The sequence below is a fragment of the Perognathus longimembris genome, chromosome 22 (genome assembly GCF_023159225.1).
Source record: "Perognathus longimembris pacificus isolate PPM17 chromosome 22, ASM2315922v1, whole genome shotgun sequence".
NCBI lineage: Eukaryota > Metazoa > Chordata > Mammalia > Rodentia > Heteromyidae > Perognathus > Perognathus longimembris.
Genome location: NC_063182.1, coordinates 10,526,071 through 10,552,690, shown reverse-complemented (window position 1 = coordinate 10,552,690; position 26,620 = coordinate 10,526,071). Strand labels below are relative to the sequence as shown.

Genomic DNA, 26,620 nt, shown 5'->3' with positions numbered 1-26,620 from the left:
GAGTAGCCAGGATTACAGGCATGAGCAACTGGTGTCCAGACAAAGTCCAATGCTTTTAAAGTCCTGAAAAAATGTGTTTGGTAGAAAGCTGATGTTATTAATAACACATACACATATACACATACCATGATGCATTTTCCACAGCGGGGCAAGTGTTTCCTCTAGGTAACACAAATAAACCTTGGCAAACCCTTCAAATGTTAACAGTCACTCGCTCTAACAGATCAAAAACCTAAATAGTGTTTCTAAGAACATTGTGATCCTGTAGAACAACACTTCCTACTACACTTAATACTTTTAAATAAATTTTTATAATAGTCATAAACAGAAATTATTTTAGGAAATAAATTTTCCTGTAAACTAAAATACTATAAATGGTATAAAATGAAAATTAACTATGACTAATTAAAACTGACAAATGAAAAGCCTCTTTGATCTAAACCCAATATACATTAAAATAAAAATTCAAGTATCTTAATCAAAATCAGTAAGTAGTAGAAAAGGATACAGTCACGTATTCTAGGATGCTCTAAATCTGCTCTTATCTAACTATGGATGAACAAACCCTCCAGTGAAACAGTCCACAGAGAAGACATTTTGGTGTAGTAACACCATTAAGACAATCACTTAACCCCTATCAGCTTGTTTCTTAGCTACAGAAATACAATAGCACTTCCAGCTTTAAAATTCCATTCCCTTCTTTGGAACTTTTAATTACTCCTGGTTCAAGTTCTTGTGTGTACGTGGTGGTACCAGAGCCTTGAAGTCAGGACCTAAAACTCCCACTCAGCTTTCTTGCTCATGGCTGGTGCTCGACTACTTGACCCACCAGTCAATTGGAGATTAGAGGATCAACTTTTTCTGCCTCAGCTAGCTTTGAATTATGATCCTACAGGTCTCAGTCTCCTGAGTAGGTAGGATTACAGGCATGAACCACCAGTGCTCAGCACCTATTGGAATTCTAATTCTCATACAAGCTGGCTGACTAATAAATTTATTAAAAGCCTCTTTTTCAAAAATTTTAAAGAGAGCTGTGTCAAATTATTATTGTTCATTATTAAAAGATATGCGGCTCTGTAAAAATTATTAAATGTTAAGAACATTCTAATTTCAGTTTCAATCTTCACAGGAAGAAAACTTCAAAGGTTTATCTCTGACTTCATTCACAAAATTCATTCACACAAGTTCTAAGGTACACAAAAATTCTCCCAGGTATAGATATAAATATTTGCTTAATTTTATGTAATCTGTTAACAAAAACTGTTTCTAGATGTTTTCAAAGTAAATAAGAACCGTGAACAATAAATCATTTACTTATACTTCATTATTTCTAGGCCTATTTAATGAACAATCTGTCCACTTACACAAAAGTCAGCACATATAGAATGGCATGCCATTGTAAAAGCATGATCCATGTTGCTAATTTCAGCTTAATTTAATCTACACTCTCGGACTCTGGGGACAAGTAAAGCACTGAAGAAATCTTTAAACCATTTTGTTTACATGATGTGCAAGATGAAGAACTCTCTTTTATATAAAATTTCAATTTGCTTTACCAGGCACTCAAGATTTGGTACTAGTGGACCTAAAATTGGACCATATATAAATATAATTTTTGCTAAGTTCTGAATTACAATATAGACATCTAATGGCATATTCTCTTCTTTGGTGCATTCTTATTAATGTTGCTTGCCTCCTTTTTTCTTTTTTAAATTCAGAGACACACTTCAAAAATCCATGCTTCATTTCAGTGTTAATTCTAATTTTCTTAGTTCATGTACAGGGTAAATTATTTATGTCAGATACCTCTGAAAGTATATCATTAATGTATTGATTTAATAGAAACCACTTCTTTCTTTTGGTACTTTTGGCAAGTGGTATAATATGGAAATCTAGACTAGCTGGATCCAGTTCTAAAGGTACTTGTATAATGTTGAACAAGTAACTCAAATTTCCTAAGCTTTTGTTTTCCTATGTATAACAAAACCAAGTAATGTAATATCTGCTTCATGATGTGATTAGGACTTAAGATAATATATACAAAGTGACTGATACTATGCCAGGTATAAATTTTCAACAAATGTTGACTGAATTACAATTATTACTTTAGTATGAAAGGATAAGCCAGCACTAAATCAACAACAGGTTGCTGCTCCTTCAAACAATTACAACAGCCTGTATCTTTTAAAATGTAGATACATTACTAAGCTGATGGTAAATTTTAACTTTGTTCAATCCTGTTCCAAAACAGAATCCATTGTCAAGTATATTGTTTCCAAAATAATTTTAAAGTTATGTACTCCTCAGAACTTATCAGTCTATTCTGAAGCCATCAACAGTAGTCAACCATTTAATTAATAAACTAACCATTTTCCCCAATCTCCAACAAGCTGTCTCCTATATCATTTTTGTTAAGTCAAATAATTTATGTCTAAAATGCTCAGCCAACTTATATCCATTTTAAAGTAGACACACATAAAATGTAAATGCACATATATGAAGATACATTGATTAAATATATGAATTGGTTATCATGTACCTCTAATTATACCTCTAATATTAAAATGCATATAATGCTACTGACCCTGGGGATGCTGTAAAGCAAAGTCTCAACAAGAAGCCAAATCTAAGAGCTGGAAAATACTGTCCGTTATTATTTCTCATATCCCCAAACCTCCTCATCTACATGGAGGATGCTCCTAAAAGATTGTGAGAAAATTATCTGTTTAGAAAAGACAAGAAGAGTATAACTAATTATAAAATAAGACTGTACCCTACAAATTTTAAATCCCATTACTGTTGTGACACAACTGCCATCTTCCCATTGACACACTGACAGTCAGTGAGGCTGAGCTTACGGTTTGTGATAAAAAAGAAGCAGTAAGTGGGAAGTGTGTGTAGATACAGCAAACCTGCTGACAGCCTGACTTTATTTTTTAGTTCCATGAGTCATAGTTATACTCTAAGCAATATGAGCATCATAGACCAAAACGTATATTCTAATGTTCTTCTGAATCAATTGTCCTAAGTATTTTCAAGAATTACAGTATTCATAGCCACTTGAAAATTAAGAAGTAAATTGTGTTCAAAGCCATGTTAAAATTACAGTTTAAGGCCAGGTACAGGTGTCTCACATCTGTTATCCTAGCTACTCTGGGAGAAGCCAAGCGTTCCAACCGTTTGAGAACAGTCTGAGCAAAAAGTTAGAAGACCCCCATCTCCCCATGGCATCATTGCTGCCGTATGTCAACAGGGAGAAAGCCAAGGCAATGAAGTGTGCCTAACATTGCAACTATGCAGGAAGCAATCTAAGCCAAACAAAAAGTCATGAGACCCCCATTTCAACTGAAAAGGCTAAGTTAAGCATAGCGGCATGTTCCTGTCATCCCAGCTTCAGTGGGAAACCTAAGGAGGAGGACTGTGGTCCAAGCAAAGTCTGGACAAAAATCAAGGAAGCCCCTCAAATATAACCAGAGCAAGCTGAGTATAGTGGCTCAAGTCTATAATCCTAGCTACTTGGAAAGTGGAAATGGAGGATCACAGTTCAAGGCCAGCTTGGACAAAAAAAGTTCAAAATACTCTATCTTAACAAGTATGGCACAGTGGTATGTATCTGTCATCAGCTACCAGGAAAGAACAATGGCTGGGTGTGGTAGCCCATGCTTGTCATCCCAGCTAAAATGTTAAAGATATAAAGATCACAAGTTCAGGGTGACCCATACATAAAGAAAGACCCTATCTTCATAAAAACAATACAAAAAAGAAAAAGAAAAAGAAGTTGGGGCATGGCTCAAATAATAGAGTACATGTCAAGCAAGCAAGAACCCCAGAGTTTAAACCCTAGTACTAACAAAAAACAAAAACTTACAGTTTATAATATTGTATTTTCTAAAATAGTCGTAACACATACATTTAACAGAATTTAATATATGCATGCATTAAACATATTTTATTTTTATTTATTTATTTTTTTTTGCCAGTCCTGGGCCTTGGACTCAGGGCCTGAGCACTGTCCCTGGCTTCTTCCCGCTCAAGGCTAGCACTCTGCCACTTGAACCACAGTGCCGCTTCTGGCCGTTTTCTGTATATGTGGTGCTGGGGAATCGAACCTAGGGCCTCGTGTATCCGAGGTAGGCACTTTTGCCACTAGGCTATATCCCCAGCCCCCATTAAACATATTTTAACATATGCAAAGGTCTTCCTTTGTATAAACATAGTACACATGTTTTTCAAAGCAAATCATGGTAAACAATGATCTTCAAGGAAAACAGATCGTTATTATATCTATGACATAGACTACTGCCTCAAAAGAAAATCATTTTCAATATGTAGGTTTTTCCTAGCCAAGAACATAGGCTATTACATATTACAATTCTGTCATTTCCAATATGATATTTCACTAAGCACGGTGGCTCAGCCCTACGATGCCAGCTACTAAGGAAGCAGAGATAAAAGGATCATGATTTGAGGCCAGCACAGACAAAAAAAAAAAAAATAGTTAAACCCTATCTCAACAAATGAGCTAAGGATGAGGGTACATGCTTCTTTAATCCCAAATCTTGGAGAAGCTGAAAATATTATGGTCTAGGACCAGTCCAAACAAAAGCACAGACTTTATCTATACCAAACTACATTTTATGACATTAGGGAACTTGGCTCAAGTGGTACAGAATGCTTGCCTAGCAAGCACAAGGCCCTGAGTTCAATCCCCAGCACCACCAATAAACATTTTACTCTAGAAAATACGATTATTAAGACCTATACACAAAAAGACTATAATTTAACATACTATCTTTAATATATCCAATCCTTAAAAAGTGGAATTTTGTAACCTGTGGGTAGAATGGGACGGAAAAACTGGAAGTGACCAATGGAAGGGGTGATATTGTCCAAAAAAAATATAAAAAATACTCTTTACCTGGCTTATGTAACTGTAACCCCTCTCTATATCACCTTCATAATAACAATTTAAATTTTTAAATTAAAGTATGAATTCCAAATAAAAAAATTTGTTCTATACTCACACATCCACAAGTAGTACATAAGCTTTACTGTCTTTTGGAATTCTACAGGAATGTCTACTGAAAAATCCTGATAGAAACAAGGTCCCACAGGAAAATTGCTAGGAAGAGGTGGCCAATTATTTTTTCTTCCTGTAAATTAAAAGACAAGTTATAACAAATACATTCTACTCCAATTTTTGCTTTATTGACAACGACCCCTATTATTTTAATAGCTGTTATTTTAAAACAAAATTATTATTGCTAAATTCCTAGAACTTTGAAAGCTAAGCTTTATAGTTTTAGAAATTTTCTCAGAATTGTTACTTTACAAAAACCATAGATGGTAAAATAATTTTCCAGTGTCATATTATATCATACTTGGCAGGGATCATTTATGTATAAGAGAAACTAGAAACAAAAAAAAAAAAAAGAAAGAAAGCACTAAAATATACCCTGAGACTCTGCCTCAAGACCATTTATTTCAAAGTCCCAAGAGCCTGGTTGTCATGGAAAAGTCATGGAAAGGGTTCAACTTCAATTTTCTCTTCTGAGACCTAAGTATTTCAGTAAAAATACCAAGCCATGTAGAGGGACGACTCTTCTAAAACCTCAGGTTTTCTACTGTTGACTTTATCAATAACAAAAGATTAAACTCATACCAAAGAATCATTTGCAAGTCCCAAAATCTAGAAAAAGACACCACCACCCAAATGATATATCTAAAAAACTTTAAAACTGTAAGAAAGGGAATTTTTTTTTTAATTCAGAGTATAGAAGCCAACAAAAGTCATTGGCTAATTTTAAATATTTTATCTAACAACTTTAAAATTTTTAATTTTGTATACTTTTTATAGACCAAAATAATTTTATAGTGGAAAAAAGATGAACTTTTTGATTCTCCCCAACATGTGGCCTGTGTTACATTAACTACAGTATTCAAATTTGGGGACTGGGGATATATAGCTCAGTGGTAGAACACTTGCACCATATGTACAAAGTCCTGGGTCTAACCCTCAGCACAGAAAAAAATTCTATATCATTTACACACTTTTACCAATTTTTTACTATTTAAGAAATGGTAGTCGGGGCTGGGAATATGGCCTAGTGGCAAGAGTGCTTGCCTTCTTTCTACACATGAAGCTCCGACTATATCCCCAGCCCCATCCAATTTTTCTTTGTAAGCCTGCTTCTGACAGTATCAGGTTTGGGAGATTCTGAAAGAATTAGATTTTTGTGATATCTTGCCAGGTTTCATAAAATTCTCTGAAAGCTATCTTAGTGGTTAGTACAGAGGAGAAAGAAATAGGACACAGGGGCTGGGGATATGGCCTAGTGGCAAGAGTGCTTGCCTCATATACATGAGGCCCTGGGTTCAATTCCCCAGCACCACATATACAGAAAACGGCCAGAAGGGGCGCTGTGGCTCAAGTGTCAGAGCGCTAGCCTTGAGCAAAAAGAAACCAGGGACAGTGCTCAGGCCCTGAGTCCAAGCCCCAGGACTGGCCCCCCCCCCCCAAAAAAAAAGTAGAGCTGGGCACTAGGGACTCCTGCCTGTAATCCTAACTACTCAGGAGGCTGAGATCTGAGGATCATGGTTTGAAGCCAGCCCAGGCAGAAAAGTCTGTGAAACTCTTATTTTTAATTAATCACACAGGCACATACAAAGCTGCAAGTAGTGCTGTGGCTCAAGTGGTAGAGCACTAGCCTTGAGCAAAAGAGCTCAGGGAGTATTAAGGCCTTGAGTGCAAGCCTCAGGATCAGAACAAAAAAAAGAAAGAAAAACCATGACAGAGAAATAACAGTGTGTGAAAATGTTACATTGCAATAATCAATGGTAGTGGAATATAACAATGTAATTATCCTCTCTATAAGAATTGAAGTTTTAAAAAAGAAATGTTAGCCACTTTTCCAATGCTTTAAAAAAAAGGGGGGGGGGAGCTGGGAATATGGCCTAGTGGCAAGAGCGCTTGCCTCGTATACTTGAAGCCCTGGTTCGATTCCCCAGCACCACATATACAGAAAATGGCCAGAAGTGACGCTGTGACTCAAGTGGCAGAGTGCTAGCCTTGAGCAAAAGGAAGCCAGGCACAGTGCTCAGGCCCTGAATCCAAGGCCCAGGACTGGCAAAAAAAAAAAAAAAAAAAAATCAATCAATCAAAAAAAAAAAAAGGGAAGAAAGAAAGAAAAGCAGTAGAGAATAGCAGTAAAGGACAGGCTCTGGAGCCAGACGTGCCCAGACACGTACTGGCTAGGAGGTCTGAGGCAATCTAACCTCTCAGAGCTTGAGTTTCTTTAGCTATAAAAAAGGAGTAAAATAGGACAGATTATAGTTTACAGGTACTTTAGAAACACCTATTCCAATCACACCTCTAGTATCTCCTTCTATAGAGACTATCTCTAGGCTGCAAGCAAGAAAATGACCAGGATAAACACGTCTTTCTAAGACTCTACCTATACATTCTGAGATAATATTCTGTATATTTTTGTCCTGGCCTTGTTATTTCATTCTCACCCAGGCATCCTATCTGTGTTTACCTCCTTATCCAGAGACTGCAAGCACCCCCTAAGATACTCCCTTAAAATGACCTTTGAGATGTAGATGGGATGTAGCTCAGTGACAGAGCACTTGCCTAGCAAGTGCAACATCCTGGGTTCAATCCCCAGTATCAAAAAAGAAAAGATGAGAACAAAAAGCACAGTTAAAGTGATCTTTGAGAATCACTGCCTGAATAATTTCATAGCAAATTCAGTGTTCATTTATTTTATTTATCATATAAATAGCCTGGCTCACTTCAAACATATTTTTCTAACATTCTTTGGCAAATATGTTTTTAAGGAGCAGGACAGATAGTGTGAAGCTAGTTTGAAAAAGGTAAGAGTCAAATGCAGGGCACATTCAAGCACCCTCAATAGAAAATGGGATCAAAGGCTCCTGGGCCCAAGCAAAGTTATCAAGTTTGCATTCACTTTCCGTGTGATGAGGCCAACACGATTCTAATCTCTACCAAAACACTATACAAATCAGCCAAGATCAGAGGGCTAAAGAGTATCAGGTAGGCAATCTGCTGTCCGGTCTTCTTGTAAGAACAAGAAATGGGGCAGGTTTTATCTACAAACTAAATGACTACAGAGCTACAAAAGAAATTCCATTTCAAACTTCTTTGGATACTACCATGTTGACTGAGATTCTGCATTTCTCGCTCTCGACGATCTAATTCTGCAGCTTTTCTTTCCAGTTCTTCTTGGCGCTTAAGAAGTTCCGCTTGAGCCAAAGCATGTTCCTAAACAAAAATTTCCCATATGTATGTTATCAGAAGAACAAAATAACATTTATCTGCTACTCCTCTCTACTGTGATAGAAGTATAATGCAAATGAGATTCCCAAATATAGGAATGGATTGAAAAATATAGGTTCAGAAATTTGTTTTTTGGTTATGAAAACTCTCAGTAGAATGCTGAGTTCATAGGGTAGGGGAAACCTATCATATGAACAGTAGTCAGAGTCATGAAGTAAGCTTAAAAGTGAAATTAAAGTAACTTTCGTGTGTAAATAAGAGAGGAAAGGCAAAGGAACACTTGAGGAAAAGGGTAAACAAATCTGAATTGGCTCTGAGAAAAGGGATATATAAGGCTCCCAGTGACTGAAAGTCCTTTACAGTATCTTAAATGGCATAAGACACTGAGGCAAGACTAAGAGACTTAAGAAACTACCTGGCATCTACTCACCTCTGCTTTTTCCTGCCATCTTCTACCTCTCCCCCTACTGGTTAGCCATTATAACTCACTCTCCCAATAATACTTATTATTCTATTGTTACTATAATGAAATTGTATATTAAAAATTGAATAGAGCAGCCAAACACCAGTGGCTCATGCCTATAATTGTAGCTACTCAGGAAGCTGAGATCTGAGGATCATGGTTTGAAGCCAGTCTAGACAGGAAAGTACATGAGACGCTTATCTCCAATTAACCTCCAGAAGACAAGCTGTGGCTCAATTGGTAGGGCACTAGGCCTCACACACACACAAAATTTTTTTGAGAACAGCTATGAGCTGGTGGCTTGCATCTATTCTCCTACCTACTCAAGAGGCTAAGATCTCAGTTCTAAGCCAGCCTGGGCAGAGAAATCTAAGAGATTTTTATCACCAATTATTCAGCAGAAGGCCAGGAGTGGAGCTATGGCTCAAGTGGTAGAATGGTTGCCACAAGTGAAAAGGCCTAGTGACAGCCAGTAATAGCAGCCCTAGTACTAGTACACACCAAAGTTATATACCAAGGGTGATATATAAAATCCAATTATTTATATAATAATGGACTACATTCAATAAGGCGTATGACAAAGTTAGATACTGACAAAGAAGTGTAAGTACTTATTCAGTGGCACAATAATTAATTCAGACTTAAAAGTGATTTAAAACTTTAAGGAATTACTTTGCAATACTGCTACTATAAATTCCCATATTAACCACTGTTAACATGAACTAACCTTTGCAATCTGTGTATAAGCTGGATGTTCCTCTGTTGGTTTCATTATTGCTGGTTGTGTGTTGGGTACATTAGGCATTTTCACACTGCCTGGTGGAGGCTAGAAAGATTAAGAAAAAAAAATTACGTTACATAAGTTCTAACTCTGAAACAAATAGAAAGCACCATCTTCCAAGATCTGTCTCTTCTTAGATGTCTGCTGAGAAAGACTTGGGACCCCAGACACACACACCCCGCCCCCGCTCCCTAACAGAGAACTTGGGTTCAACACCACTGTCTGTGCGTCATGGATGCTGAGCTGACTATGCAATGCTGAGCCAACATGTTAGATCCTCAGGAACCCAAGAAGACAAGTCGGGGGCCACTGACAGCAGCGGCCATGGCTTGTACTTCACAAGCCTGAGGCAACCTCAAAGATGTGTGCTGAGGAAGACCTCCGTCCCCGCGAACACAAAAACAGGGGCTCAAGAACAGTGATGCATCACTGTCTGTCCCACCCAGCTCCTGGGAGCTGACGGAGCCTGAGCCAATTTAGAGACAGTTGCTAAGCCAACGTCTGAGAAGTCTGTGGGGGAGGATCTAGATCACCAAGAACCTGAGGAAGACCAGGCAGCCACCGTCTTTCGCAGCCACTGAGAGCTGCCTATGCCACACAGAGCCAACTTCTGACATGTCTGCTGAGGTGACCTCCATCCCCAGGAGACCAACAAGACCAGCTTGGCAGCTGTGGCCATTGTTCGTCCTTCACAACCACAGCTCATTAGCCATGCTGAGCGAGCTTCTGAGACAGCAAGGGAAACGGAAAACGACCAAAGGTGCAGCAGCGCCACTGCCTGTTCTTCAAACTGCTAAGACCTAACTGTCTCAGGCTCAATCAACTTCTGAGATGTCTGCTGAGGAAAACCTTGGATCCCCGCCTGGGCAGTGGTGGTTGCTGTCTGTCCTTCATGGCTACTGATGGCTGAGTATATGTTTATTTTTTATTTTTATTAATTTATATTTACATATTATATATGTTTGCATATACGTGTGCATGTATATGTATATGTGTTATATATATAAAATCAGTATCACCAAAGCATATTGGAGACCTGTTGCTGCAATCTAAGATACACTGAAAAGAGGAAAACATAGGAAAATGGATGATAAACTGCACAAACTCCATTTTGCCAGTGAGAATGGCCAATATTTTGAAAAATGCTGCAAAATTAAAAAGTAGGTAGAGGCTGGGAATATGGCCTAGTGGCAAGAGTGCTTGCCTTCTTTCTACACATGAAGCTCTCGGTTCAATTCCCCAGCACCACATATATGGAAAAGAGCCAGAAGGGGCGCTGTGGGTCAGGTGGCAGAGTGCTAGCCTTGAGCAGGAAGAAGCCAGGGACAGCACTCAGGCCCTGAGTCCAAGGCCCAGGACTGGCCAAAAAAAAAAAAAAAGTAGGTAGAGCTGGGTGCTGGTGGTTCTTCTGGTACTGTAATCCTAGGTATTCAGGAAGCTGTGATCTAGAGGATCAAAGATGGAAGGCCAGTCTGGGCAGAAAAACTTGCTAAATTCCATCTCCAAAAAAAAATCAGCAACTCCACAGGGCTGGAGGCAATGACCTAGGTAGGACAGCCTAGCAAGCTATGAGGCTCTGAGTTCAAACTATAGTTGTATCAAAACTAAAAAGTATTTATAACATGAGAGAAAGCAAAGAAGGAAGACAGGTAAGAGCTACAAAAAGAAGTTCAAAGGTCAGAACTGATAAGGGTAGAAAACGAAGCTAAAGTAGCATGATTTCACTCTGATACAGCTAATAGCAGCCATGGAAAGGAAGCCACATATAACTCAAGATATTACTGCAATACAGATGATTCTATAACCCATATGGGGAAATGAGGACTAAGGATAGGTCAAACAATTCTGAAGAAAAATAAGTAAGCAGGGAGACCTGTGATAACAGGACTTACCAGAGAAGACAGTAATTGTGTTAAAGACACAAGAGAGAAATATATACAAATATAAAAAACCAACACAGAAACAAACCCACACAAATACAGAAGCACAATGTCCATCAGAGTCAGCAGGACAAGAGTGGAGAAATGCTACTAGTGAATAAATGGTGCAGGGATAAATTCTTACTAGAAAAATAAAGCTAAATTCCTTACTTCATACCAGATAAAAACAAACTCAACATAGATTAATTAATTACAATAAAAGCAAGAAAATAAAATAAATACTTTCATGGGGAAAAATGTACTTTTATAAACTCAAGACAAGCAAGAACTTCTCAAATGTGAGTTCCAGAAGTCATGTGTGATTTGCTTATGATATATGCCAAGTGTTGAAAACTGTGCCTGAAACTCAGCACTCAAGTATCCATCAGCTCAAGTAAGATAAGAAAACACACAGATCATTTATGTAAACTTGGATAAATTCAACTGTATTGAAATTTAACAGAAATGAAAAAGGTAAAATCAGAGGCTAGGGAAAGTTAGTTATTATGTCTATAACATACAACCATTACCCAAAATATATACATAATTGTTACAAATCCATATAAATTCAAGTTATTAATTTAAAAAAATTGGTTAAAAGCCTGGCTTCAGTAATGTATGCCTATAATCCTAGCTACTCAGGAGACTGAGATCTGAGGATTGCAGTTCAAAACCAGCCAAGACAGGAAAGCCCAAGAGACTCTTATCTCCAATAAACTACCAAAAAGCTGGAAGAGGAGCTATGCATCAAGTAGTAGAGCACTAACTAGACTTGAGCAAAAACTCTCAGGAGCAGTGCCCAAGCCCTGAGTTCAAGTCCCAGGACTGGCACCAAAAACAAAACAAAAGGATAAAAAGACTGATGGAGAGAGAGAAAGAGATGGGGGGGGGGGGAGGAGAGAGGGGAAGGGAGGGGAGGGGAGGGGAGGGGAGGGAAGGGGAAGGGCGGGGAAGCAGGCTTACAAAGAAAAATTGGATGGGGCTGGGGATATAGCCTAGTGGCAAGAGCACTTGCCTCATATACATGAAGCCCTGGGTTCGATTCCCCAGCCACCACATATACAGAAAATGGCCAGAAGTGGCGCTGTGACTCAAGTGGCAGAGTGCTAGCCTTGAGCAAAAAGAAGCCAGGGACAGTGCTCAGGCCCTGAGTCCAAGCCCCAGGACTGGCAAAAAAAAAAAAAAAAAAAAGGCTAAAAATCTGGACAAACAACATAAAAAACTAATAGCAAAGAAATGCATGAGAAGATGCTCAACATCACTAGTTATCAAGAAGGATAAAAATAATGGCGTTCAATTTTAAAGGCATGGGTCAGGAAATTTTAAACTCTAACACCACCAAAATTTGGAGATATGGTTTTATACACAACGGTGGTGTATATGAAAATTAAAGTATTTCAAGTTAGTAAGAATACAAAGGATTATAAGTAAATGTTGCTACAGGGGGAATCAAATCTCTGTGTCTCAACAGGAAAAAGTCCAAATGAAAGAAAAAAAGAAAAGGAAAGGAAACTATAAAGACTCTGGGAGATAGTAAAACAAAAAGATCTTGGGATAGAAAAAAGTTATTCTAAAGAGCACTGTTCATTGTGCCTGTAATCCTAGCTAGTCGGGAGGCTGAGGTGTAGGATCCTGATTCAAAAACAGCCCAGGCAGGAAAAGCACAGGGGACTCTCTCCAATCAACCACCGAAAAGCTTCAAGTGGAGCTGTGGCTCAGGGGCAGAGTGCCAGGCTTGAGCTTTCGAGAAAGCTAAGGGACAGCACACAAGCCCTGAGTTCAAGCCTCAGTACTAGCACTAAAAAATAAATAGAAAGTCATTCTAAACATTTCAACTTATTAGGGGTATGGGGGGAGAAATAATGAAAATATGAAACATCACTACATAAAAGTTTAGGACTTTGATGATATAAAGTATTTCATAAACAAGATTAAATCTAAATCATAAATAAGCAACACATATAACCGATCATATATAATAGTTATATTATTAGAGAAAAATATTTTTTAACAATCCTAAAGCACAATTTGGCATTATTTCATCAAGAGCCGTGAAATCATTTGTATCCCACGTTTTGTTGCTTACCTCAGAAGAACTGGGTTTGAACTTATGGCATGCTGCCAGCTCTGTTTTTCGCTGGTTAGTTTGAGGATAGAGTCTTACTTTTTACATGAGCACCCACCTGACCCTCAATCTGACCACTCTAGGCTTCTGGTGTCCACTAAGATTAGAGTGCACGCCACTATGTCCAATCCTCCACTGTGGGGCTCTGGACCCTGAGAACTTTTCTGTCTGAGCTGACCTAGCACTACAATCCTCCCACCCTCGGCCTCCAGTGTAGCTCAGGATGACAGACCCCCATTTCACACAGCTATGGGCTGAAAGGCAACCGCTAAAGCTTTTCTGCTCAGGCTGAGCTTGAACCAAGAGCCTTCCAAAGTAGCTAAGATTACAGACAAGAGTCAGTGATGTCCGGTATGAAGAGCTGTTTTTAACAATAACAAAAAAAAAAAATCCCAAGGAAATCTAAGATATTCATAAAAGTATGTATTAATAAGAAAACTAAAAACAGCTCTATTTCTAATAGCAGAATTACAAATAATCCTAAAGTTCTAAGCACATGTTTAGGATCCACTCAGTTGAATAAACAGCAACAACAAAATAATGACTAAAGTCTCTAACATTCTGCTTAGCAGCACACACGAGGAGAAACACAGAAGGAATGATCCGAGAGCTCACCCAGCTGAAACCTTACTATCAGTTCTCTGATGTTTTAAAAATAAATGAAGTATTAAGCACAACCAATTAGGAGATAAGGGTGGAGGTAGGGTTAGAGCTAGTAACGTGACATGGCAGAGGGCAGAGAAGTTTGCAGCAATGCTGAGGAAGGCTGGAGACAGATCCTACTCTGATCGCTAGCAGCTGCATAATGTCTATACACTTGCAGATGATGGTAAGGAGGTCTCGGTCTAGCTCTGGGCTTACCTGTTTTTTCAGCCACAACACATCAGATTAGACATCTCAAGCCAAGTACAACTCTCGAGAAAGATCTCTTGCCATATCATTAAAATCCTATCCTGGTCATGGTGTCTGTTGTTTTTGAAGTGCTCATTTTCACACATATAAGCAAAAATTAATTAATCTTTTAAAAAAAAGCCACTGGAAACTGCCACTTTCGGGTAACATGGCAGACCACATATCTGGAGAGACCCACAGCATAGGATACCTAAAAATACCTAAAAATCGTACCTAAATGTATTACACATACCCTAGCCAGGCGCTGATGACGCATGCTTATAATTCTAGGTACTCAAAAGGCTGAGAGCTGAGGATCTAGGTTCAAAGCCAGCCCAGCAGGAAAGTCTGTGAGACTCTTATCTCCAATTAACCAGAAGTGGATCTGTGGCTCAAGTAGTAGAGCAGTAGCCTTGAGTGAAAGAGCCCAGGGACAGCGCCCAGGCCCCAAGTTCAAGCCCCACAATTGACCAATTTTATATATTTTTTCTGACCAATTATATATATATATATATATGGAGGCTATATGGAGGCTACATATTTATGCATATAAAAAAGAATACAATTCCTACACAAAAGAATATCAATACGACTAAAAATGAGCTTTTCAACAGCATCAATGGAAACCTTGGTGCAAGGCACCTGCTAAGAGAAAATAACAATTAATGTAGAAGTATAAATCAAGTAAGATTTGGTGTTGAGAACTGTAGGGACTCAGAACATAATAACTTAATGATAACAACTTGACACAATATTCTGAACAAATGAAGACTGGAACCACTTCAGATGCAAGGTTGTTCTAACCTTTTATTTTCTGCTCTCCCACTCCTCTTTCTCCCCCAAATCAAGCCATCAAACTTTAAAAAAAAGAAAGTCATCCATCCTCTCCCTACTCAATTCTCTTATTCCAAATTGATCCTGCCTCATTATAGGAGGAAGAAAAAATACACAGGAAGCAAAAGCTACACAAGAACCTGAACAGACCAACCTGGCTGAGTTTGCACCAACTTTGTTCAAACACATTTCTGTATGTCTGTTTATTATTCATCAAGCTTAAGCACAAAAACAGGTGTCCATGGGTCTTTGGACCTACATTTCTTAAGGCTCATGTCACACAAAACTAGAATTATGAAATTTGTTGTATTTTTCCTCTTGTCAACCTATAACTATTATGTAGCATGGGAAGAATCACAGCACTTTCCACTGCTACAGGAACAAGGTAAAATAACAAGAACAAATAATAACAAAATGACTGCCAATAAGTCCTCACGAAAGGAACTTCTACTTTAAGAATAGAGAAAGAATGGCCATAAGGAAAATTTGAGATGTGGGGGGAAAAAAGGCTACTCTGGTACACTGGATATACTGAAGTAAAACAAGCTCTTCACCTCTTGACTAGACTGGAAATGAGTCCATCACTACTATGTCAATACTGGAAAAACCTGAAATACTGAGAAAAGCAAATGTTGCCAAGACAGATCCAAAGACAAAGCTGGGGCAGGCAAGAAAAAGAAGAAGACAGGGATGGAGTCTGGATGAAAATCTCAAGTCTGAAAGAGTAAGGCTCTACACCCTCCTGTGGCAAGTCAAATTTCACAAAATGGGAATAAGTTCTATTTTGAAACATCTCTGGGCATTTGTAATCTTTTATATTTTAACACAAATTACTATATTTGCATGTTCTGTGTAGTTTTTGAAAACTCAAGAAAGCCCAGTACAAAGCATAGAAAAGTATGTTTGCCTCAACAGAATTAACATGCCAGAACTGGCGGCTTTTGCTTGTAATCCTAGCCACTCAGGAAACTGAGCTCAGGAGTATCCCGGTTCAAAGCCAGCCGGGGCAGGTAAGTCTATGTGACTCTCATCTTCCATTAACCACCAGAAAACCAGTAATGACATTGTGATTCAACGTGGTAGAGTGCTGGCCTTGAGTGAAAGAGCTCAGGGACAGTGCTAAGGCCCTGAGTTCAAGCCTCACTACCAACAACAACAAAAATAAGAACATTATAATAATAACTACAGTTATACAAAAGTAGGTGGACTGTTCTATAATACAAGATGTTTTGCTCACTCGAAATTTGGAAGGAAAGAGGGGGGAGAGGGGGAGAGAGGGAAGGAGGGAAAAAAACAAAAGCCAGAAGCCTATGGCTTCTGCCTGTAATCCAGCTATTTAGGAGGCTGATATCTGGGGATTGTGGTTCAAAGCTAGTCTGGGCAGGAAAATCTGTAAAACTCATCTCCAATTAACCACTGAAAAGGCCAGAAGTGGAGCTGTGGCTGAAGTGGTAGAATGTAAGCTTTGAGCAAAAAAGATGAGGGACAGCAACCAGGCCCTGAGTTCAAGCCCCAGGACCAGCACCAAAAAGAAGAAAGAAAGAAAGAAAGAAAGAGAAAGAGAGAGAGAAAGAGAAAGAGAGAGAGAGAGAGAGAAAGAGAGAGAGAGAAAGAAAGAAAGAAAGAGAAAGAAAGAGAGAGAGAGAGAGAAAGAAAGAAAGAAAGAAATCAAGAAATCAAGAAAGAAATCAAGAAATGGCTGAATATTCCAAGGCCCTTCAAGGAATAGGAGACCAGGAGTTGTCTTGTTATGCATATATCAATACATGTTCTCCATCTTGGTTTTCTTCTATATTTTAAATACCTACTGAAGAAAATGTCTCCTTGCTTTCTCATGCTCAAGGTCTCCAAGAATGTTTAATATGTGCTCTTAAATCTCCTACATCAGAAATCCCAGACACTTACCAAAAATGTATACTGCTTTACTACAGAGAACCTCAAGGGGCTGAAAAGGAACTTGCATTTTTTTTTGGCCAGTCCTAGGCCATGAACTCAGGGCCTGAGCACTGTCCCTGGCTTCTTTTTTGCTCAAGGCTAGCACTCTGCTACTTGAGCCACAGCGCCACTTCTGGCCATTTTCTGTATATGTGGTGCTGAGGAATCGAACCCAGGGCCTCATGTATAGGAGGCAAGCACTCTTGCCACTAGGTCATATTCCCAGCCCCGGAACTTGCATTTTTAACTAGCAAACATGTTTAACAAGTTCTCCAGGGTGCTTCTTAGACAAATGAAAATTTGATAACTTCCCTGACATCATCTATAAACCACTGCTTTTGGTTTGCTTGGTTTTTTTCCCCACCAAAGAAACTGTCAACAAATCCTAAAACTTTCTGCAGACACTTCATGATAACTTTTTTTCCCCCTCTGGCCAATCCTGGGCTTGGACTCAGGGTCTGAGCATTGTCCCTGGCTTCTTCTAGCACTCTGCCACTTGAGCCACAGCACCACTTCTGGCCGTTTTCTATATCTGTGGTGCTGGGGAATCGAACCCAGGGCTTCATGTATACGAGGCAAGCACTCTTGCCACTAGGCCATGTTCCCAGCCTCTTGTCACAGCTTCTGAATCAGAGGCCAACTGATTTATCCATACAAACCTCAGGCTCAATGAAAATAATTATTATTTTATCAAAATAGATAAATATTCTAAAACAAGGCTTTTAAAGGTTAAAGTAAGTATTTGGGAGCCAAAGAGAGTAGCGCACATCTGTAATCCTAGCTACTCAGGAACCTGGTATAGAGAATCTCAGTTCCAGAACGTCATCCAAACAGAAAAGGCTCTGTGTGTATCTGTTATCCCAGTTACACAGAAAGCAAAAATAGGATCGCCAGGGTCAAAAGGAAGACCGTAGCTCAAAGTTAACCAAGACGAAAAAGGGCTGGAAGTATGACTCAAACGGTAGAGCACTGACCTAGCAAGTACAAAGCAGCAAATCCTAGTAATACCCCAACTCAAAAAAAAAAAAAAAAAAAGGATCTGGGGCAAGTGAATAATAGCAGAAAAGAGATACTCCAGAATAGGAGGTTCCAAGTAGAAAAAGGCACAAAAGCAACACAGCACACTGGTGTACCTGCATTCATACAGTCACTGACCAGTAAGCCCCAAACACACATACGAATTTGGAATATATCAATGAATTTAACCAGGAAGACACGCCTATTTTCATGGAGCTTATATTTTAGTAGTACACGACAAGCACAAAATAAACACACTTCAAAGCCTCTTATAAGGCAATATCTTTTATAGAGCAACAGTGATAAAGTACTAGAGTAACCAAGTAATGAGTACAAGCTGAGTGAGGATAAATATTACAAAAGTGGTTAGGGAATATTTGAAAAGGACATCCGGGAAATAAGGAAATAAATCTTGCAAATATATGGGGAGAAGACCATTTAAAGCAGAAGGAACAGCCAGTAAAAATCAGAGGAATGCTTGGCACACGTGAGGAAGGTCAGTTTAGTGATCGGTGTTCACAAGGGCTAGAGTGAGAGAAGACAAACAACAAAGAGACAGAACAAGGGACAGGCTATTAAAGATTCAGGATTTTTACTCCAGAAAGAAATGAAAGTTAGGGCTGGGAATATGGCAAAAGTGCTTGCCTCGCATACATGAAATCCTGGGTTCGATTCCTCAGCACCACATAAAGGGAAAACGGCCAGAAGTGGCGCTGTGGCTCAAGTGGTAGAGTGCTAGCCTTGAGCAAAAAAGAAGCCAGGGAGGAGGGGGAGGGGGAGGGGGAGGGGGAGGAAGAGTCAGGAGGAGGAGGAGGAGGAGGAGTCAGGAGGAGGAGGAGTCAGGAGGGAAAAACTGAGGAAAGGAGTAACATTGTCCAAAAGGAAATTACTGGGGCTGGGAATGTGGCCTAGTGGTAGAGTGCTTGCCTCATATACATGAAATCCTGGGTTCAATTCCTCAGCACTACATATATAGAAAAGGCCAGAAGTGGCGCTGTGGCTAAGTGGCAGAGTGCTAGCCTTGAGCAAAAAGAAGCCAGGGACAGTGCTCAGGCCCGGAGTTCAGTCCCCAGGACTGGCAAAAAAAAAAAAAAAAAAGGAAATTTACTCATTACCTGATTTATGTAGTTGTGACCCCTCTGTACCTCACTTTTATAACATTAATTTTTTTAAAAGATAACTACAGACTAACATCTATAATGAGCATATATGCAAGAATCACAAAGTATTAGAAACTCTGCTTTGATCTGAGTATCAATGTTTGAAGCCAGCCCAGGCAAGAAAGTTCATGGGACTCTCATCTCCACTTGACAAGCAAAAAGCTAGAAGTGGAGGTGTGGTTCAAGTGGTACAGTGCCAACCTTGAGTGAAAAACCAAGCAAGAGGCTAAGTACCTGATTACAAGCCCAGTACCAGAACAAAAATAAAGTGGCTCACAGATATAAACATAAAATGCAAAAGCATACACTACCAGAAAATAACATAGGAGAAAAGATAAATAAACCAGGGTTTGGTGATGATATTTTGTATGCCAGTACTAGAGCTGTCCACTCAAGGCTGGTGGGTCTACTACTTGAGTCATAGCTCCACTCCCAGCTTTTTGCTTGTCAAGTGGAAATGAGAGTCCCATGAACTTTCTTGCCTGGGCTGGCTTCAAACCAGATCTTAGCTTCCTGAGGTGCTAGGAATACAGGCATGGGCCACTGACACCTGGCCATGATGACATTTTAGATGCAATGCCAAAGCATCAGCAGCTTTCTGTCACTGTGATGAAATACCTGAGACAACCAACACGGAAGGTTCCACTTCATAGTCACTTGCCCTCATTGCCTTTAGAGCTGAGTGGCAAGGCACAGCATCAGGTAGAAGCATATGGTGGGCAAAAACTGGGAAGCAAACAGAAAGGGACTCAATATCACTCTCAAGGACACAGCTCCAGTGGCCTGACCTCCTCTCACTTTGTTCAAACTCTTAAAGGTTACCTAGCTTCCAATAATGTCATCGGGGGCTGGGGATATAGCCTAGTGGCAAGAGTGCTTGTCTCGTATACATGAGGCCCTGGGTTCAATTCCCCAGCACCACATATATAGAAAATGGCCAGAAGTGGCGCTGTGGCTCAAGTGGCAGAGTGCTAGCCTTGAGCGGGAAGAAGCCAGAGACAGTGCTCAGGCCCTGAGGCCAAGCCCCAGGACTGGCCAAAAATAATAATAATAATAATAATAATGTCATTGGAACAAGCCTTTCCCACAAGAGTTTTGGAGGGAACACTACAGATCCAAAAAGCAACAATTGATTCCATGATCCATGGAAGAACTGATAAGCTGGAGTCCAGAAAAAGTAAAAGCTTCTAGCCAGGTGTTTGCAATCCTATCTACTGACAAGGCTGCTGTTTCCACTTAACCACCAGAGGAATGGCTCAAATGGTAGAGCACCAGCCCTGAACAAAACAAAAAAAACTTAGTATCCACTGGCCCTGAGTTCAAGCCCCAGAAATGGCACCAGAAAAAATGAAAAACTCCTGTTTGGGCTTGGAAGGTGGCTTAGTGGTAGAGTGCTCACCTAGCATGCATGAAGCCCTGGGTTCAATTCCTCAGTACCACATAAACAGAAATAGGCCAGAAGTGGTGCTCTGGCTCTAGTGGTAGAGTGCTAGCCTTGAGCAAAAGAAGCTTAGGGTCTGAGCCTGGACCCTGAGTTCAAGCCCCAGGACTGGATAAAAAAAAAGAAAAGAAAAACTCCTGTTCTACAAAAGGCAATGTCAAGCACCTAAGACAGCTCTTACAATTTAGCAATAAGGAAACTATCGATCTGATTACTACATGAGCAAAAGACATGAACATATACTTCATCAAAGGAAAATACACAGGTGGCAAGTAAGCAAATGGAAAGATGCTACACATGGTATGTCATCAGAGAAATGCAAATCAAAACAATACCATACTAATAGATACCTATTAGAATAGCCAAAACCCAAAACACTGTCAACAAATGTTGGAGAGATTGTAAACGAACAGGAGCTTTCGTTCTGTTACTGTTTAAATTCAAAAATGACACAATTTTGGAAGGCAGTTTGGCAGCACCTTACAAAACTAAACATAAGTGATGGCAGCCAGATGGCCAACTAGAAGCTTCAAGGGTTCTTATTTCCCCAAAAAATAAAATAACCGAAATATTTCGACTAACTAAAGAAAGGAGAAAAAGACATCAAAGAACCAGCAGAATCTCTTGGGAGTGCAAAACCCAGAATGAACATAGAGAAAATGGAAGACAACCCCTATCTTTCCCCCTCCCCATCCCCAGTTAGAATCAGGAGAGACTTCGCTCTACATGGTATGTAGTCTCTACACAGACTGGACACTCCAGCAGGCCTCAAAGGCTTTGGGCACAACTGATGTACGCTCTCCAGTCTATAGGCTAATGGTCTCTCTGAGAAGATAACAGTTGCCCACCACCCTCACTCTGGCCTGTGCTGCTATGGTTCTGCACCATACTGTAAACAGAGCGGCAGCCAGTGTGTCCTGCTCCAGGGGCAAGTAGCTATTGCATCCCTCCATCCCTCAACTACAATGTTAGCAACACACCGGGTAATATGCATCTCAAATTGGGCCTGCTCTTATACAGAGTCATCCTCATGCAATCTAGAGCTGTTATAAGTCTTCACAGCACAACTGTTGTGGCACCCCATCTGTAGGGAACCAGAGGCTCTGCTGATTCATATAGCTGCACCTTCTGGGATCCCACCAAAACAGTGCCTTGGCTAAGCTTTGTCACGCTGCTCACCACTAGACCTGCACTAGCCTCCCAAACTCCAGTCTATTGAGGCATCATACCTGTCCAAGGGGTGGAATCATCACTGCTGTGTTCCCTGCCCCTGGGGGCACCAAGTCAGAGCACTATCTTACCATTTTGCAGCCACTAAACTGGCCTCTCCATCCCACAGTCACCTTTGCATGTTACCTCATTACCACCCAAGCTGCCCCTGTGCCCTGGTGGTTCCAGGTCCCAAACTGTTGCTGTGCGCTTTGCACTGCTTTCCAAGGCTTGAGAATCCAAAATACCCTTGAGCCATGCCTGTGCTATGCCCTGCTCCCCAGGGGTCAGAACCACAATGACCCAGCCCCCTGTGTCCCAGCGCTGACATGTGCCTCAGAGCAACAACTGGCTTTGAGAGAGAATGATGTCCACTTATGCCTTGGAAAATGAACACACATCTCAGCTCACGGCTGCTACAGTAGTTTCACAAGACGCTGACCTAGAAACCTGAACCCATAGCTGCTCAAGAGCTATGGCACAGATCCCCACCTATGCCTGAAACATTATGCCTAATGTCAGACCCCAAAACAAGAGAGTCCCTCAGCTACAATACCCCACTGTAAGGAAGGCAAAAACAAAACCATCTCTAAGACCCTTGATCCGGAATAGGAGGACCTCTCCGATTCTTGCCTTAATGACTGACAGAGCTAGCATCACTGCCATCACTACTGCCACACACTCCAGGAGCCTTGAACACTAAGGCACTTGTGGTAATCACTAGCACTGGTCACAAATACAGAAGCCATGTAGAGACTGTCTCCGCATCCATGCAACCAGAACCTCTACATCCTGCCAGCACCCCCAGGCTTGTCTGCAGGTAAAAGGCCTTCCACTATCAAAGTCACTATAAAGAGTGGAAGAGATGACTGCCCTGCCAGTGCACGGACATCATCAGGACAGGAACACAAGACACAAGAGAAAGTAAGGAACCATGACACTACCAAAGGAACAATTCATTCTCTAATAACTGACCCAAAGAAACACAAACACTTGAAGAAATTCCTTCTGATAATAAAGAACTCAGACAAATGCTATAGAATAATAGGCAATTCAGCCAACCCAAGAAACAAGTCGAGATCTGAATGAGAAATTCAACAGAGATGGCTAACATGAAAAAGAAAATAGAACTGAGTAATCAATAAAATAAAAAAGATACTTGGGTGCTTCACTGACACACCATATCAAACAGACAAATCTATGAAATCTGAGGGAATTTGTGTGTGTGTTTGTGTGTGTGTGTGTGTTTGTGACTCAGAGAGAGTAAGAAAAATAAAGGTTAAAAAAAGTGAAGGCAGTGTGGGATTTAGGCAACACAATTAAGCACACAAATTTTGGCATCTGGAAATCCTGTGAAGAAACAAAGCTTACTTAATAAAACCATTGCTGGAAACTTCCCTAGAGTTGAGATAAATATAGACATAATATTCATGAAGCACTAACATCCAGAAATATATTTAATCCAAAAATGTCCTCTCTAAGGCACACTATAATCAAACTATCAAAGTCAAAAGGGGAATTTTCAAAGCAGCAATAGAAAAGCAACAAGTCAAATATAAAAGAATTTCCACTGACTAATAAAATTATCAATGGATTTCTCAGCAGAAACTGTTACAGACTCATTTTCACGGAGGTACTGTCCAGTAATCAACAAAATAAAGAAGATGAGACAGGAGGATCACCAGTTCCAGACCAGCCTCAGCTACACTTGCTGGGCACAGATGACTCACAACTATAACCTAAGGATTCAGACAAGAGACTGTGATCAGACACTCTGAGCAGACAAATCTGAAAGACACTTCTCTCCAATTAGTCAGGAAAAAAAAAAAAAAGAGGAGGTGTGGCTCAAGTGGTAGAGTACCAATGCTGAGCATAAAAACCCAGGTGAGGGCTGGGAATATGGCCTAGTGGCAAGAGTGCTTGACTCGTATACATGAAGCCCTGGGTTCGATTCCCCAGCACCACATATATAGAAAACGGCCAGAAGTGGCGCTAGGGCTCAAGTGGCAGAGTGCTAGCCTTGAGCAAAAAGAAGCCAGGGACAGTGCTCAGGCCCTGAGTTCAAGGCCCAGGACTGGCAAAAAAAAAAAAGAAAAAGTTGCTTGACTCATATAAAAACCTAGGTGAGAACACAAAGCCTGAAGTTCAAGAATCATTACACAACACACACACACACACATACACACACGCACACGTGAGAAATTCTTTGACTCAACATTTTCCTCTCTACTTATGTTAAAAAAAAAAAAAAAAAAAAGAGAAGAGGGGCTGGGGATATAGCCTAGTGGCAAGAGTGCCTGCCTCGGATACACGAGGCCCTAGGTTCGATTCCCCAGCACCACATATACAGAAAACGGCCAGAAGCGGCGCTGTGGCTCAGGTGGCAGAATGCTAGCCTTGAGCGGGAAGAAGCCAGGGACAGTGCTCAGGCCCTGAGTCCAAGGCCCAGGACTGGCAAAAAAAAAAAGAAGAAGTCAGACGGTTTACCTAGCATAACCACTATTACTGGCAAGACCCAGACCTGATGCTCTACTTCCTGAATGATGTTAAGAGACAATACATAGAGACAATTACATAGATCAATTATTTATGTCCCTCGTGTTCTAATACCATCGGGTGTGTCCTGTCATACTAGCAAAACGTGGAATTTTCTAGCCTCCTTCTGACCGGAGAGACTTGCTGCTTGCTACACGTGAAAAAAAAAAAAAATCACCCATGGAAGCAACTAGCAGAACAGAAAAGGAACCAGGCTAACTGTCCCTGAAGAATGTAATGGAAACTTACAACCTGAGAAATGTCCCTAAGGATTGATAGAAGTAACACTGTACTTCCTCCCCAGAAGCAACATAGGTGTTCCTATCCCATCCCTCAGGGCTAGCCAAATTTCTGTCAAAGCCACAAAGCCAACCTGCAACTTAGGCCTGCAACAAGTGAGAATGAAGCTACAGCAGGCATTTGAAACTGTTATTTAACTCAAAAGGGAAACAGTCCCCAAAATAAAAATAAATTTTCCTTAAAGAAGAGATAAGTCTAGGGAGCTGGGAATATGGCCTAGTGGTAAAATGCTTGCCTCGTATACATGAAACCCTGGTTCAATTCCTCAGCACCACATATATAGAAAAAGCCAGAAGTGGCACTGTGGCTCAAGTGGTAGAGTAGCAGCCTTGAGCAAAAAGAAGCCAGGGACAGTGCTCAGGCCGAGTTCAAGCCCCAGGACTGGCAAAAACAACAACAAGAGATAAGTCTAGTAATTCAGGCCTAAGGGAACTACTGTCTACTATTGCCTACTATTATTATTGTCAACATAATCTCAGGAAGAAAACAAATTGTAAATTCAAGTGAAAAAATATTTCGTAACTCAAAAGAGTTTTAGAGTATATCTTAATTCACATTAGTCACATTTCAAGTGTCCAAAAGCCTTCTGCGACTATCAGCCAATCATGGAATTGTAAGGTATCTTGTGACACTTTCTCTGAACTTATAATAAAATAACACAGTGAATATATGGATTATAAAACTATTAATAGTTACTCTAGTCTTCCTTAAATACCTTAAAGTACCTTTCAAATAAATGTTTGTAAAAAAAAAAAATTCTAAGGCTGGGCTAACGGTAGTGCATGTTTGTAATGCTTGAGAGACAAAGACTGGGAGGATCACAGTTCATGACCAGCTTAGGCAAAAGTTAGTGAGACCCCATCTCAACCAGCCGACAAACTGTAATCCCAGTGATGTGAGAAGCAGAAGCAGGAAAACCTCTGTCGGAGGCTCAACCCAAACAATAACAGCAAAACAAGATGAGGGATGTTGTTCAAGTCACAGAGCACCTGCCTAGCAAGCGAGAAGCCCTGACTGAAAACTCTAATACTGTTATACATAAATAAGAAAAATTTAAAAACTATTTTTTTTAAGAAAAAGGTAACTGGGGCTGGGGATATGGCCTAGTGGCAAGAGTGCTTGCCTTGTATACACGAGGCCCTGGGTTCAATTCCCCAGCACCACATATACAGAAAACTGCCAGAAGTGGCGCTGTGGCTCAAGTGGCAGAGTGCTAGCCTTGAGCAAAAAGAAGAAGCCAGGGACAGTGCTCAGGCCCTGAGTCCAAGCCCCAGGACTGGCCAAAAAAAAAAAAAAAGGTAACTCTAGGTTATGCACTCAGATATTCCCCCTGGACGATCTTCCCTCTCGACCTCAAAAAGCCCATCGTGCAATAATGTAGAAGTTCCATTTTCACAAATACTTCTCTAAAATAAATACCACTAATCAACTAAAACAGTATTTGGACGGAGGTCTAGCATAGCACTTTAATCAATTATCCAAGTATATTCAATGCTGATTTTTTTTCATTTTTTAAAATTAAACTATTGATAAGGTGATATACAGAGAGGGTATAGTTACATAATAAGGTAGCGAGTACATTTCTTGTCCTATTTGTTACACCTCCTTCATTTTTTTCCCTTCCCCAGTTCAGATAAGCATATATACAATATCCAGTGTACCAGAATCATATACAGTGACCACAGGGGGTACGTCAAAGGAAATTCACCTA

The 26,620-nt window shown here is 40.2% G+C and overlaps 1 protein-coding gene across 1 annotated transcript in view; it reads right to left on the bottom strand.

Annotated features, from left to right (window-relative positions):
* Positions 1 to 26,620, bottom strand: part of Scamp1 (secretory carrier membrane protein 1) — a 75,468-nt gene that overhangs the window by 23,066 nt on the left and 25,782 nt on the right. The window contains exons 3-5 of the mRNA XM_048331575.1: positions 9,490 to 9,588; positions 8,176 to 8,284; positions 5,025 to 5,153 (exon numbers count right to left, since the gene is read on the bottom strand). Coding sequence (XP_048187532.1) covers positions 5,025 to 5,153; positions 8,176 to 8,284; positions 9,490 to 9,588 — 337 coding nt within the window. The remainder of the gene's footprint in view (positions 1 to 5,024; positions 5,154 to 8,175; positions 8,285 to 9,489; positions 9,589 to 26,620) is intronic.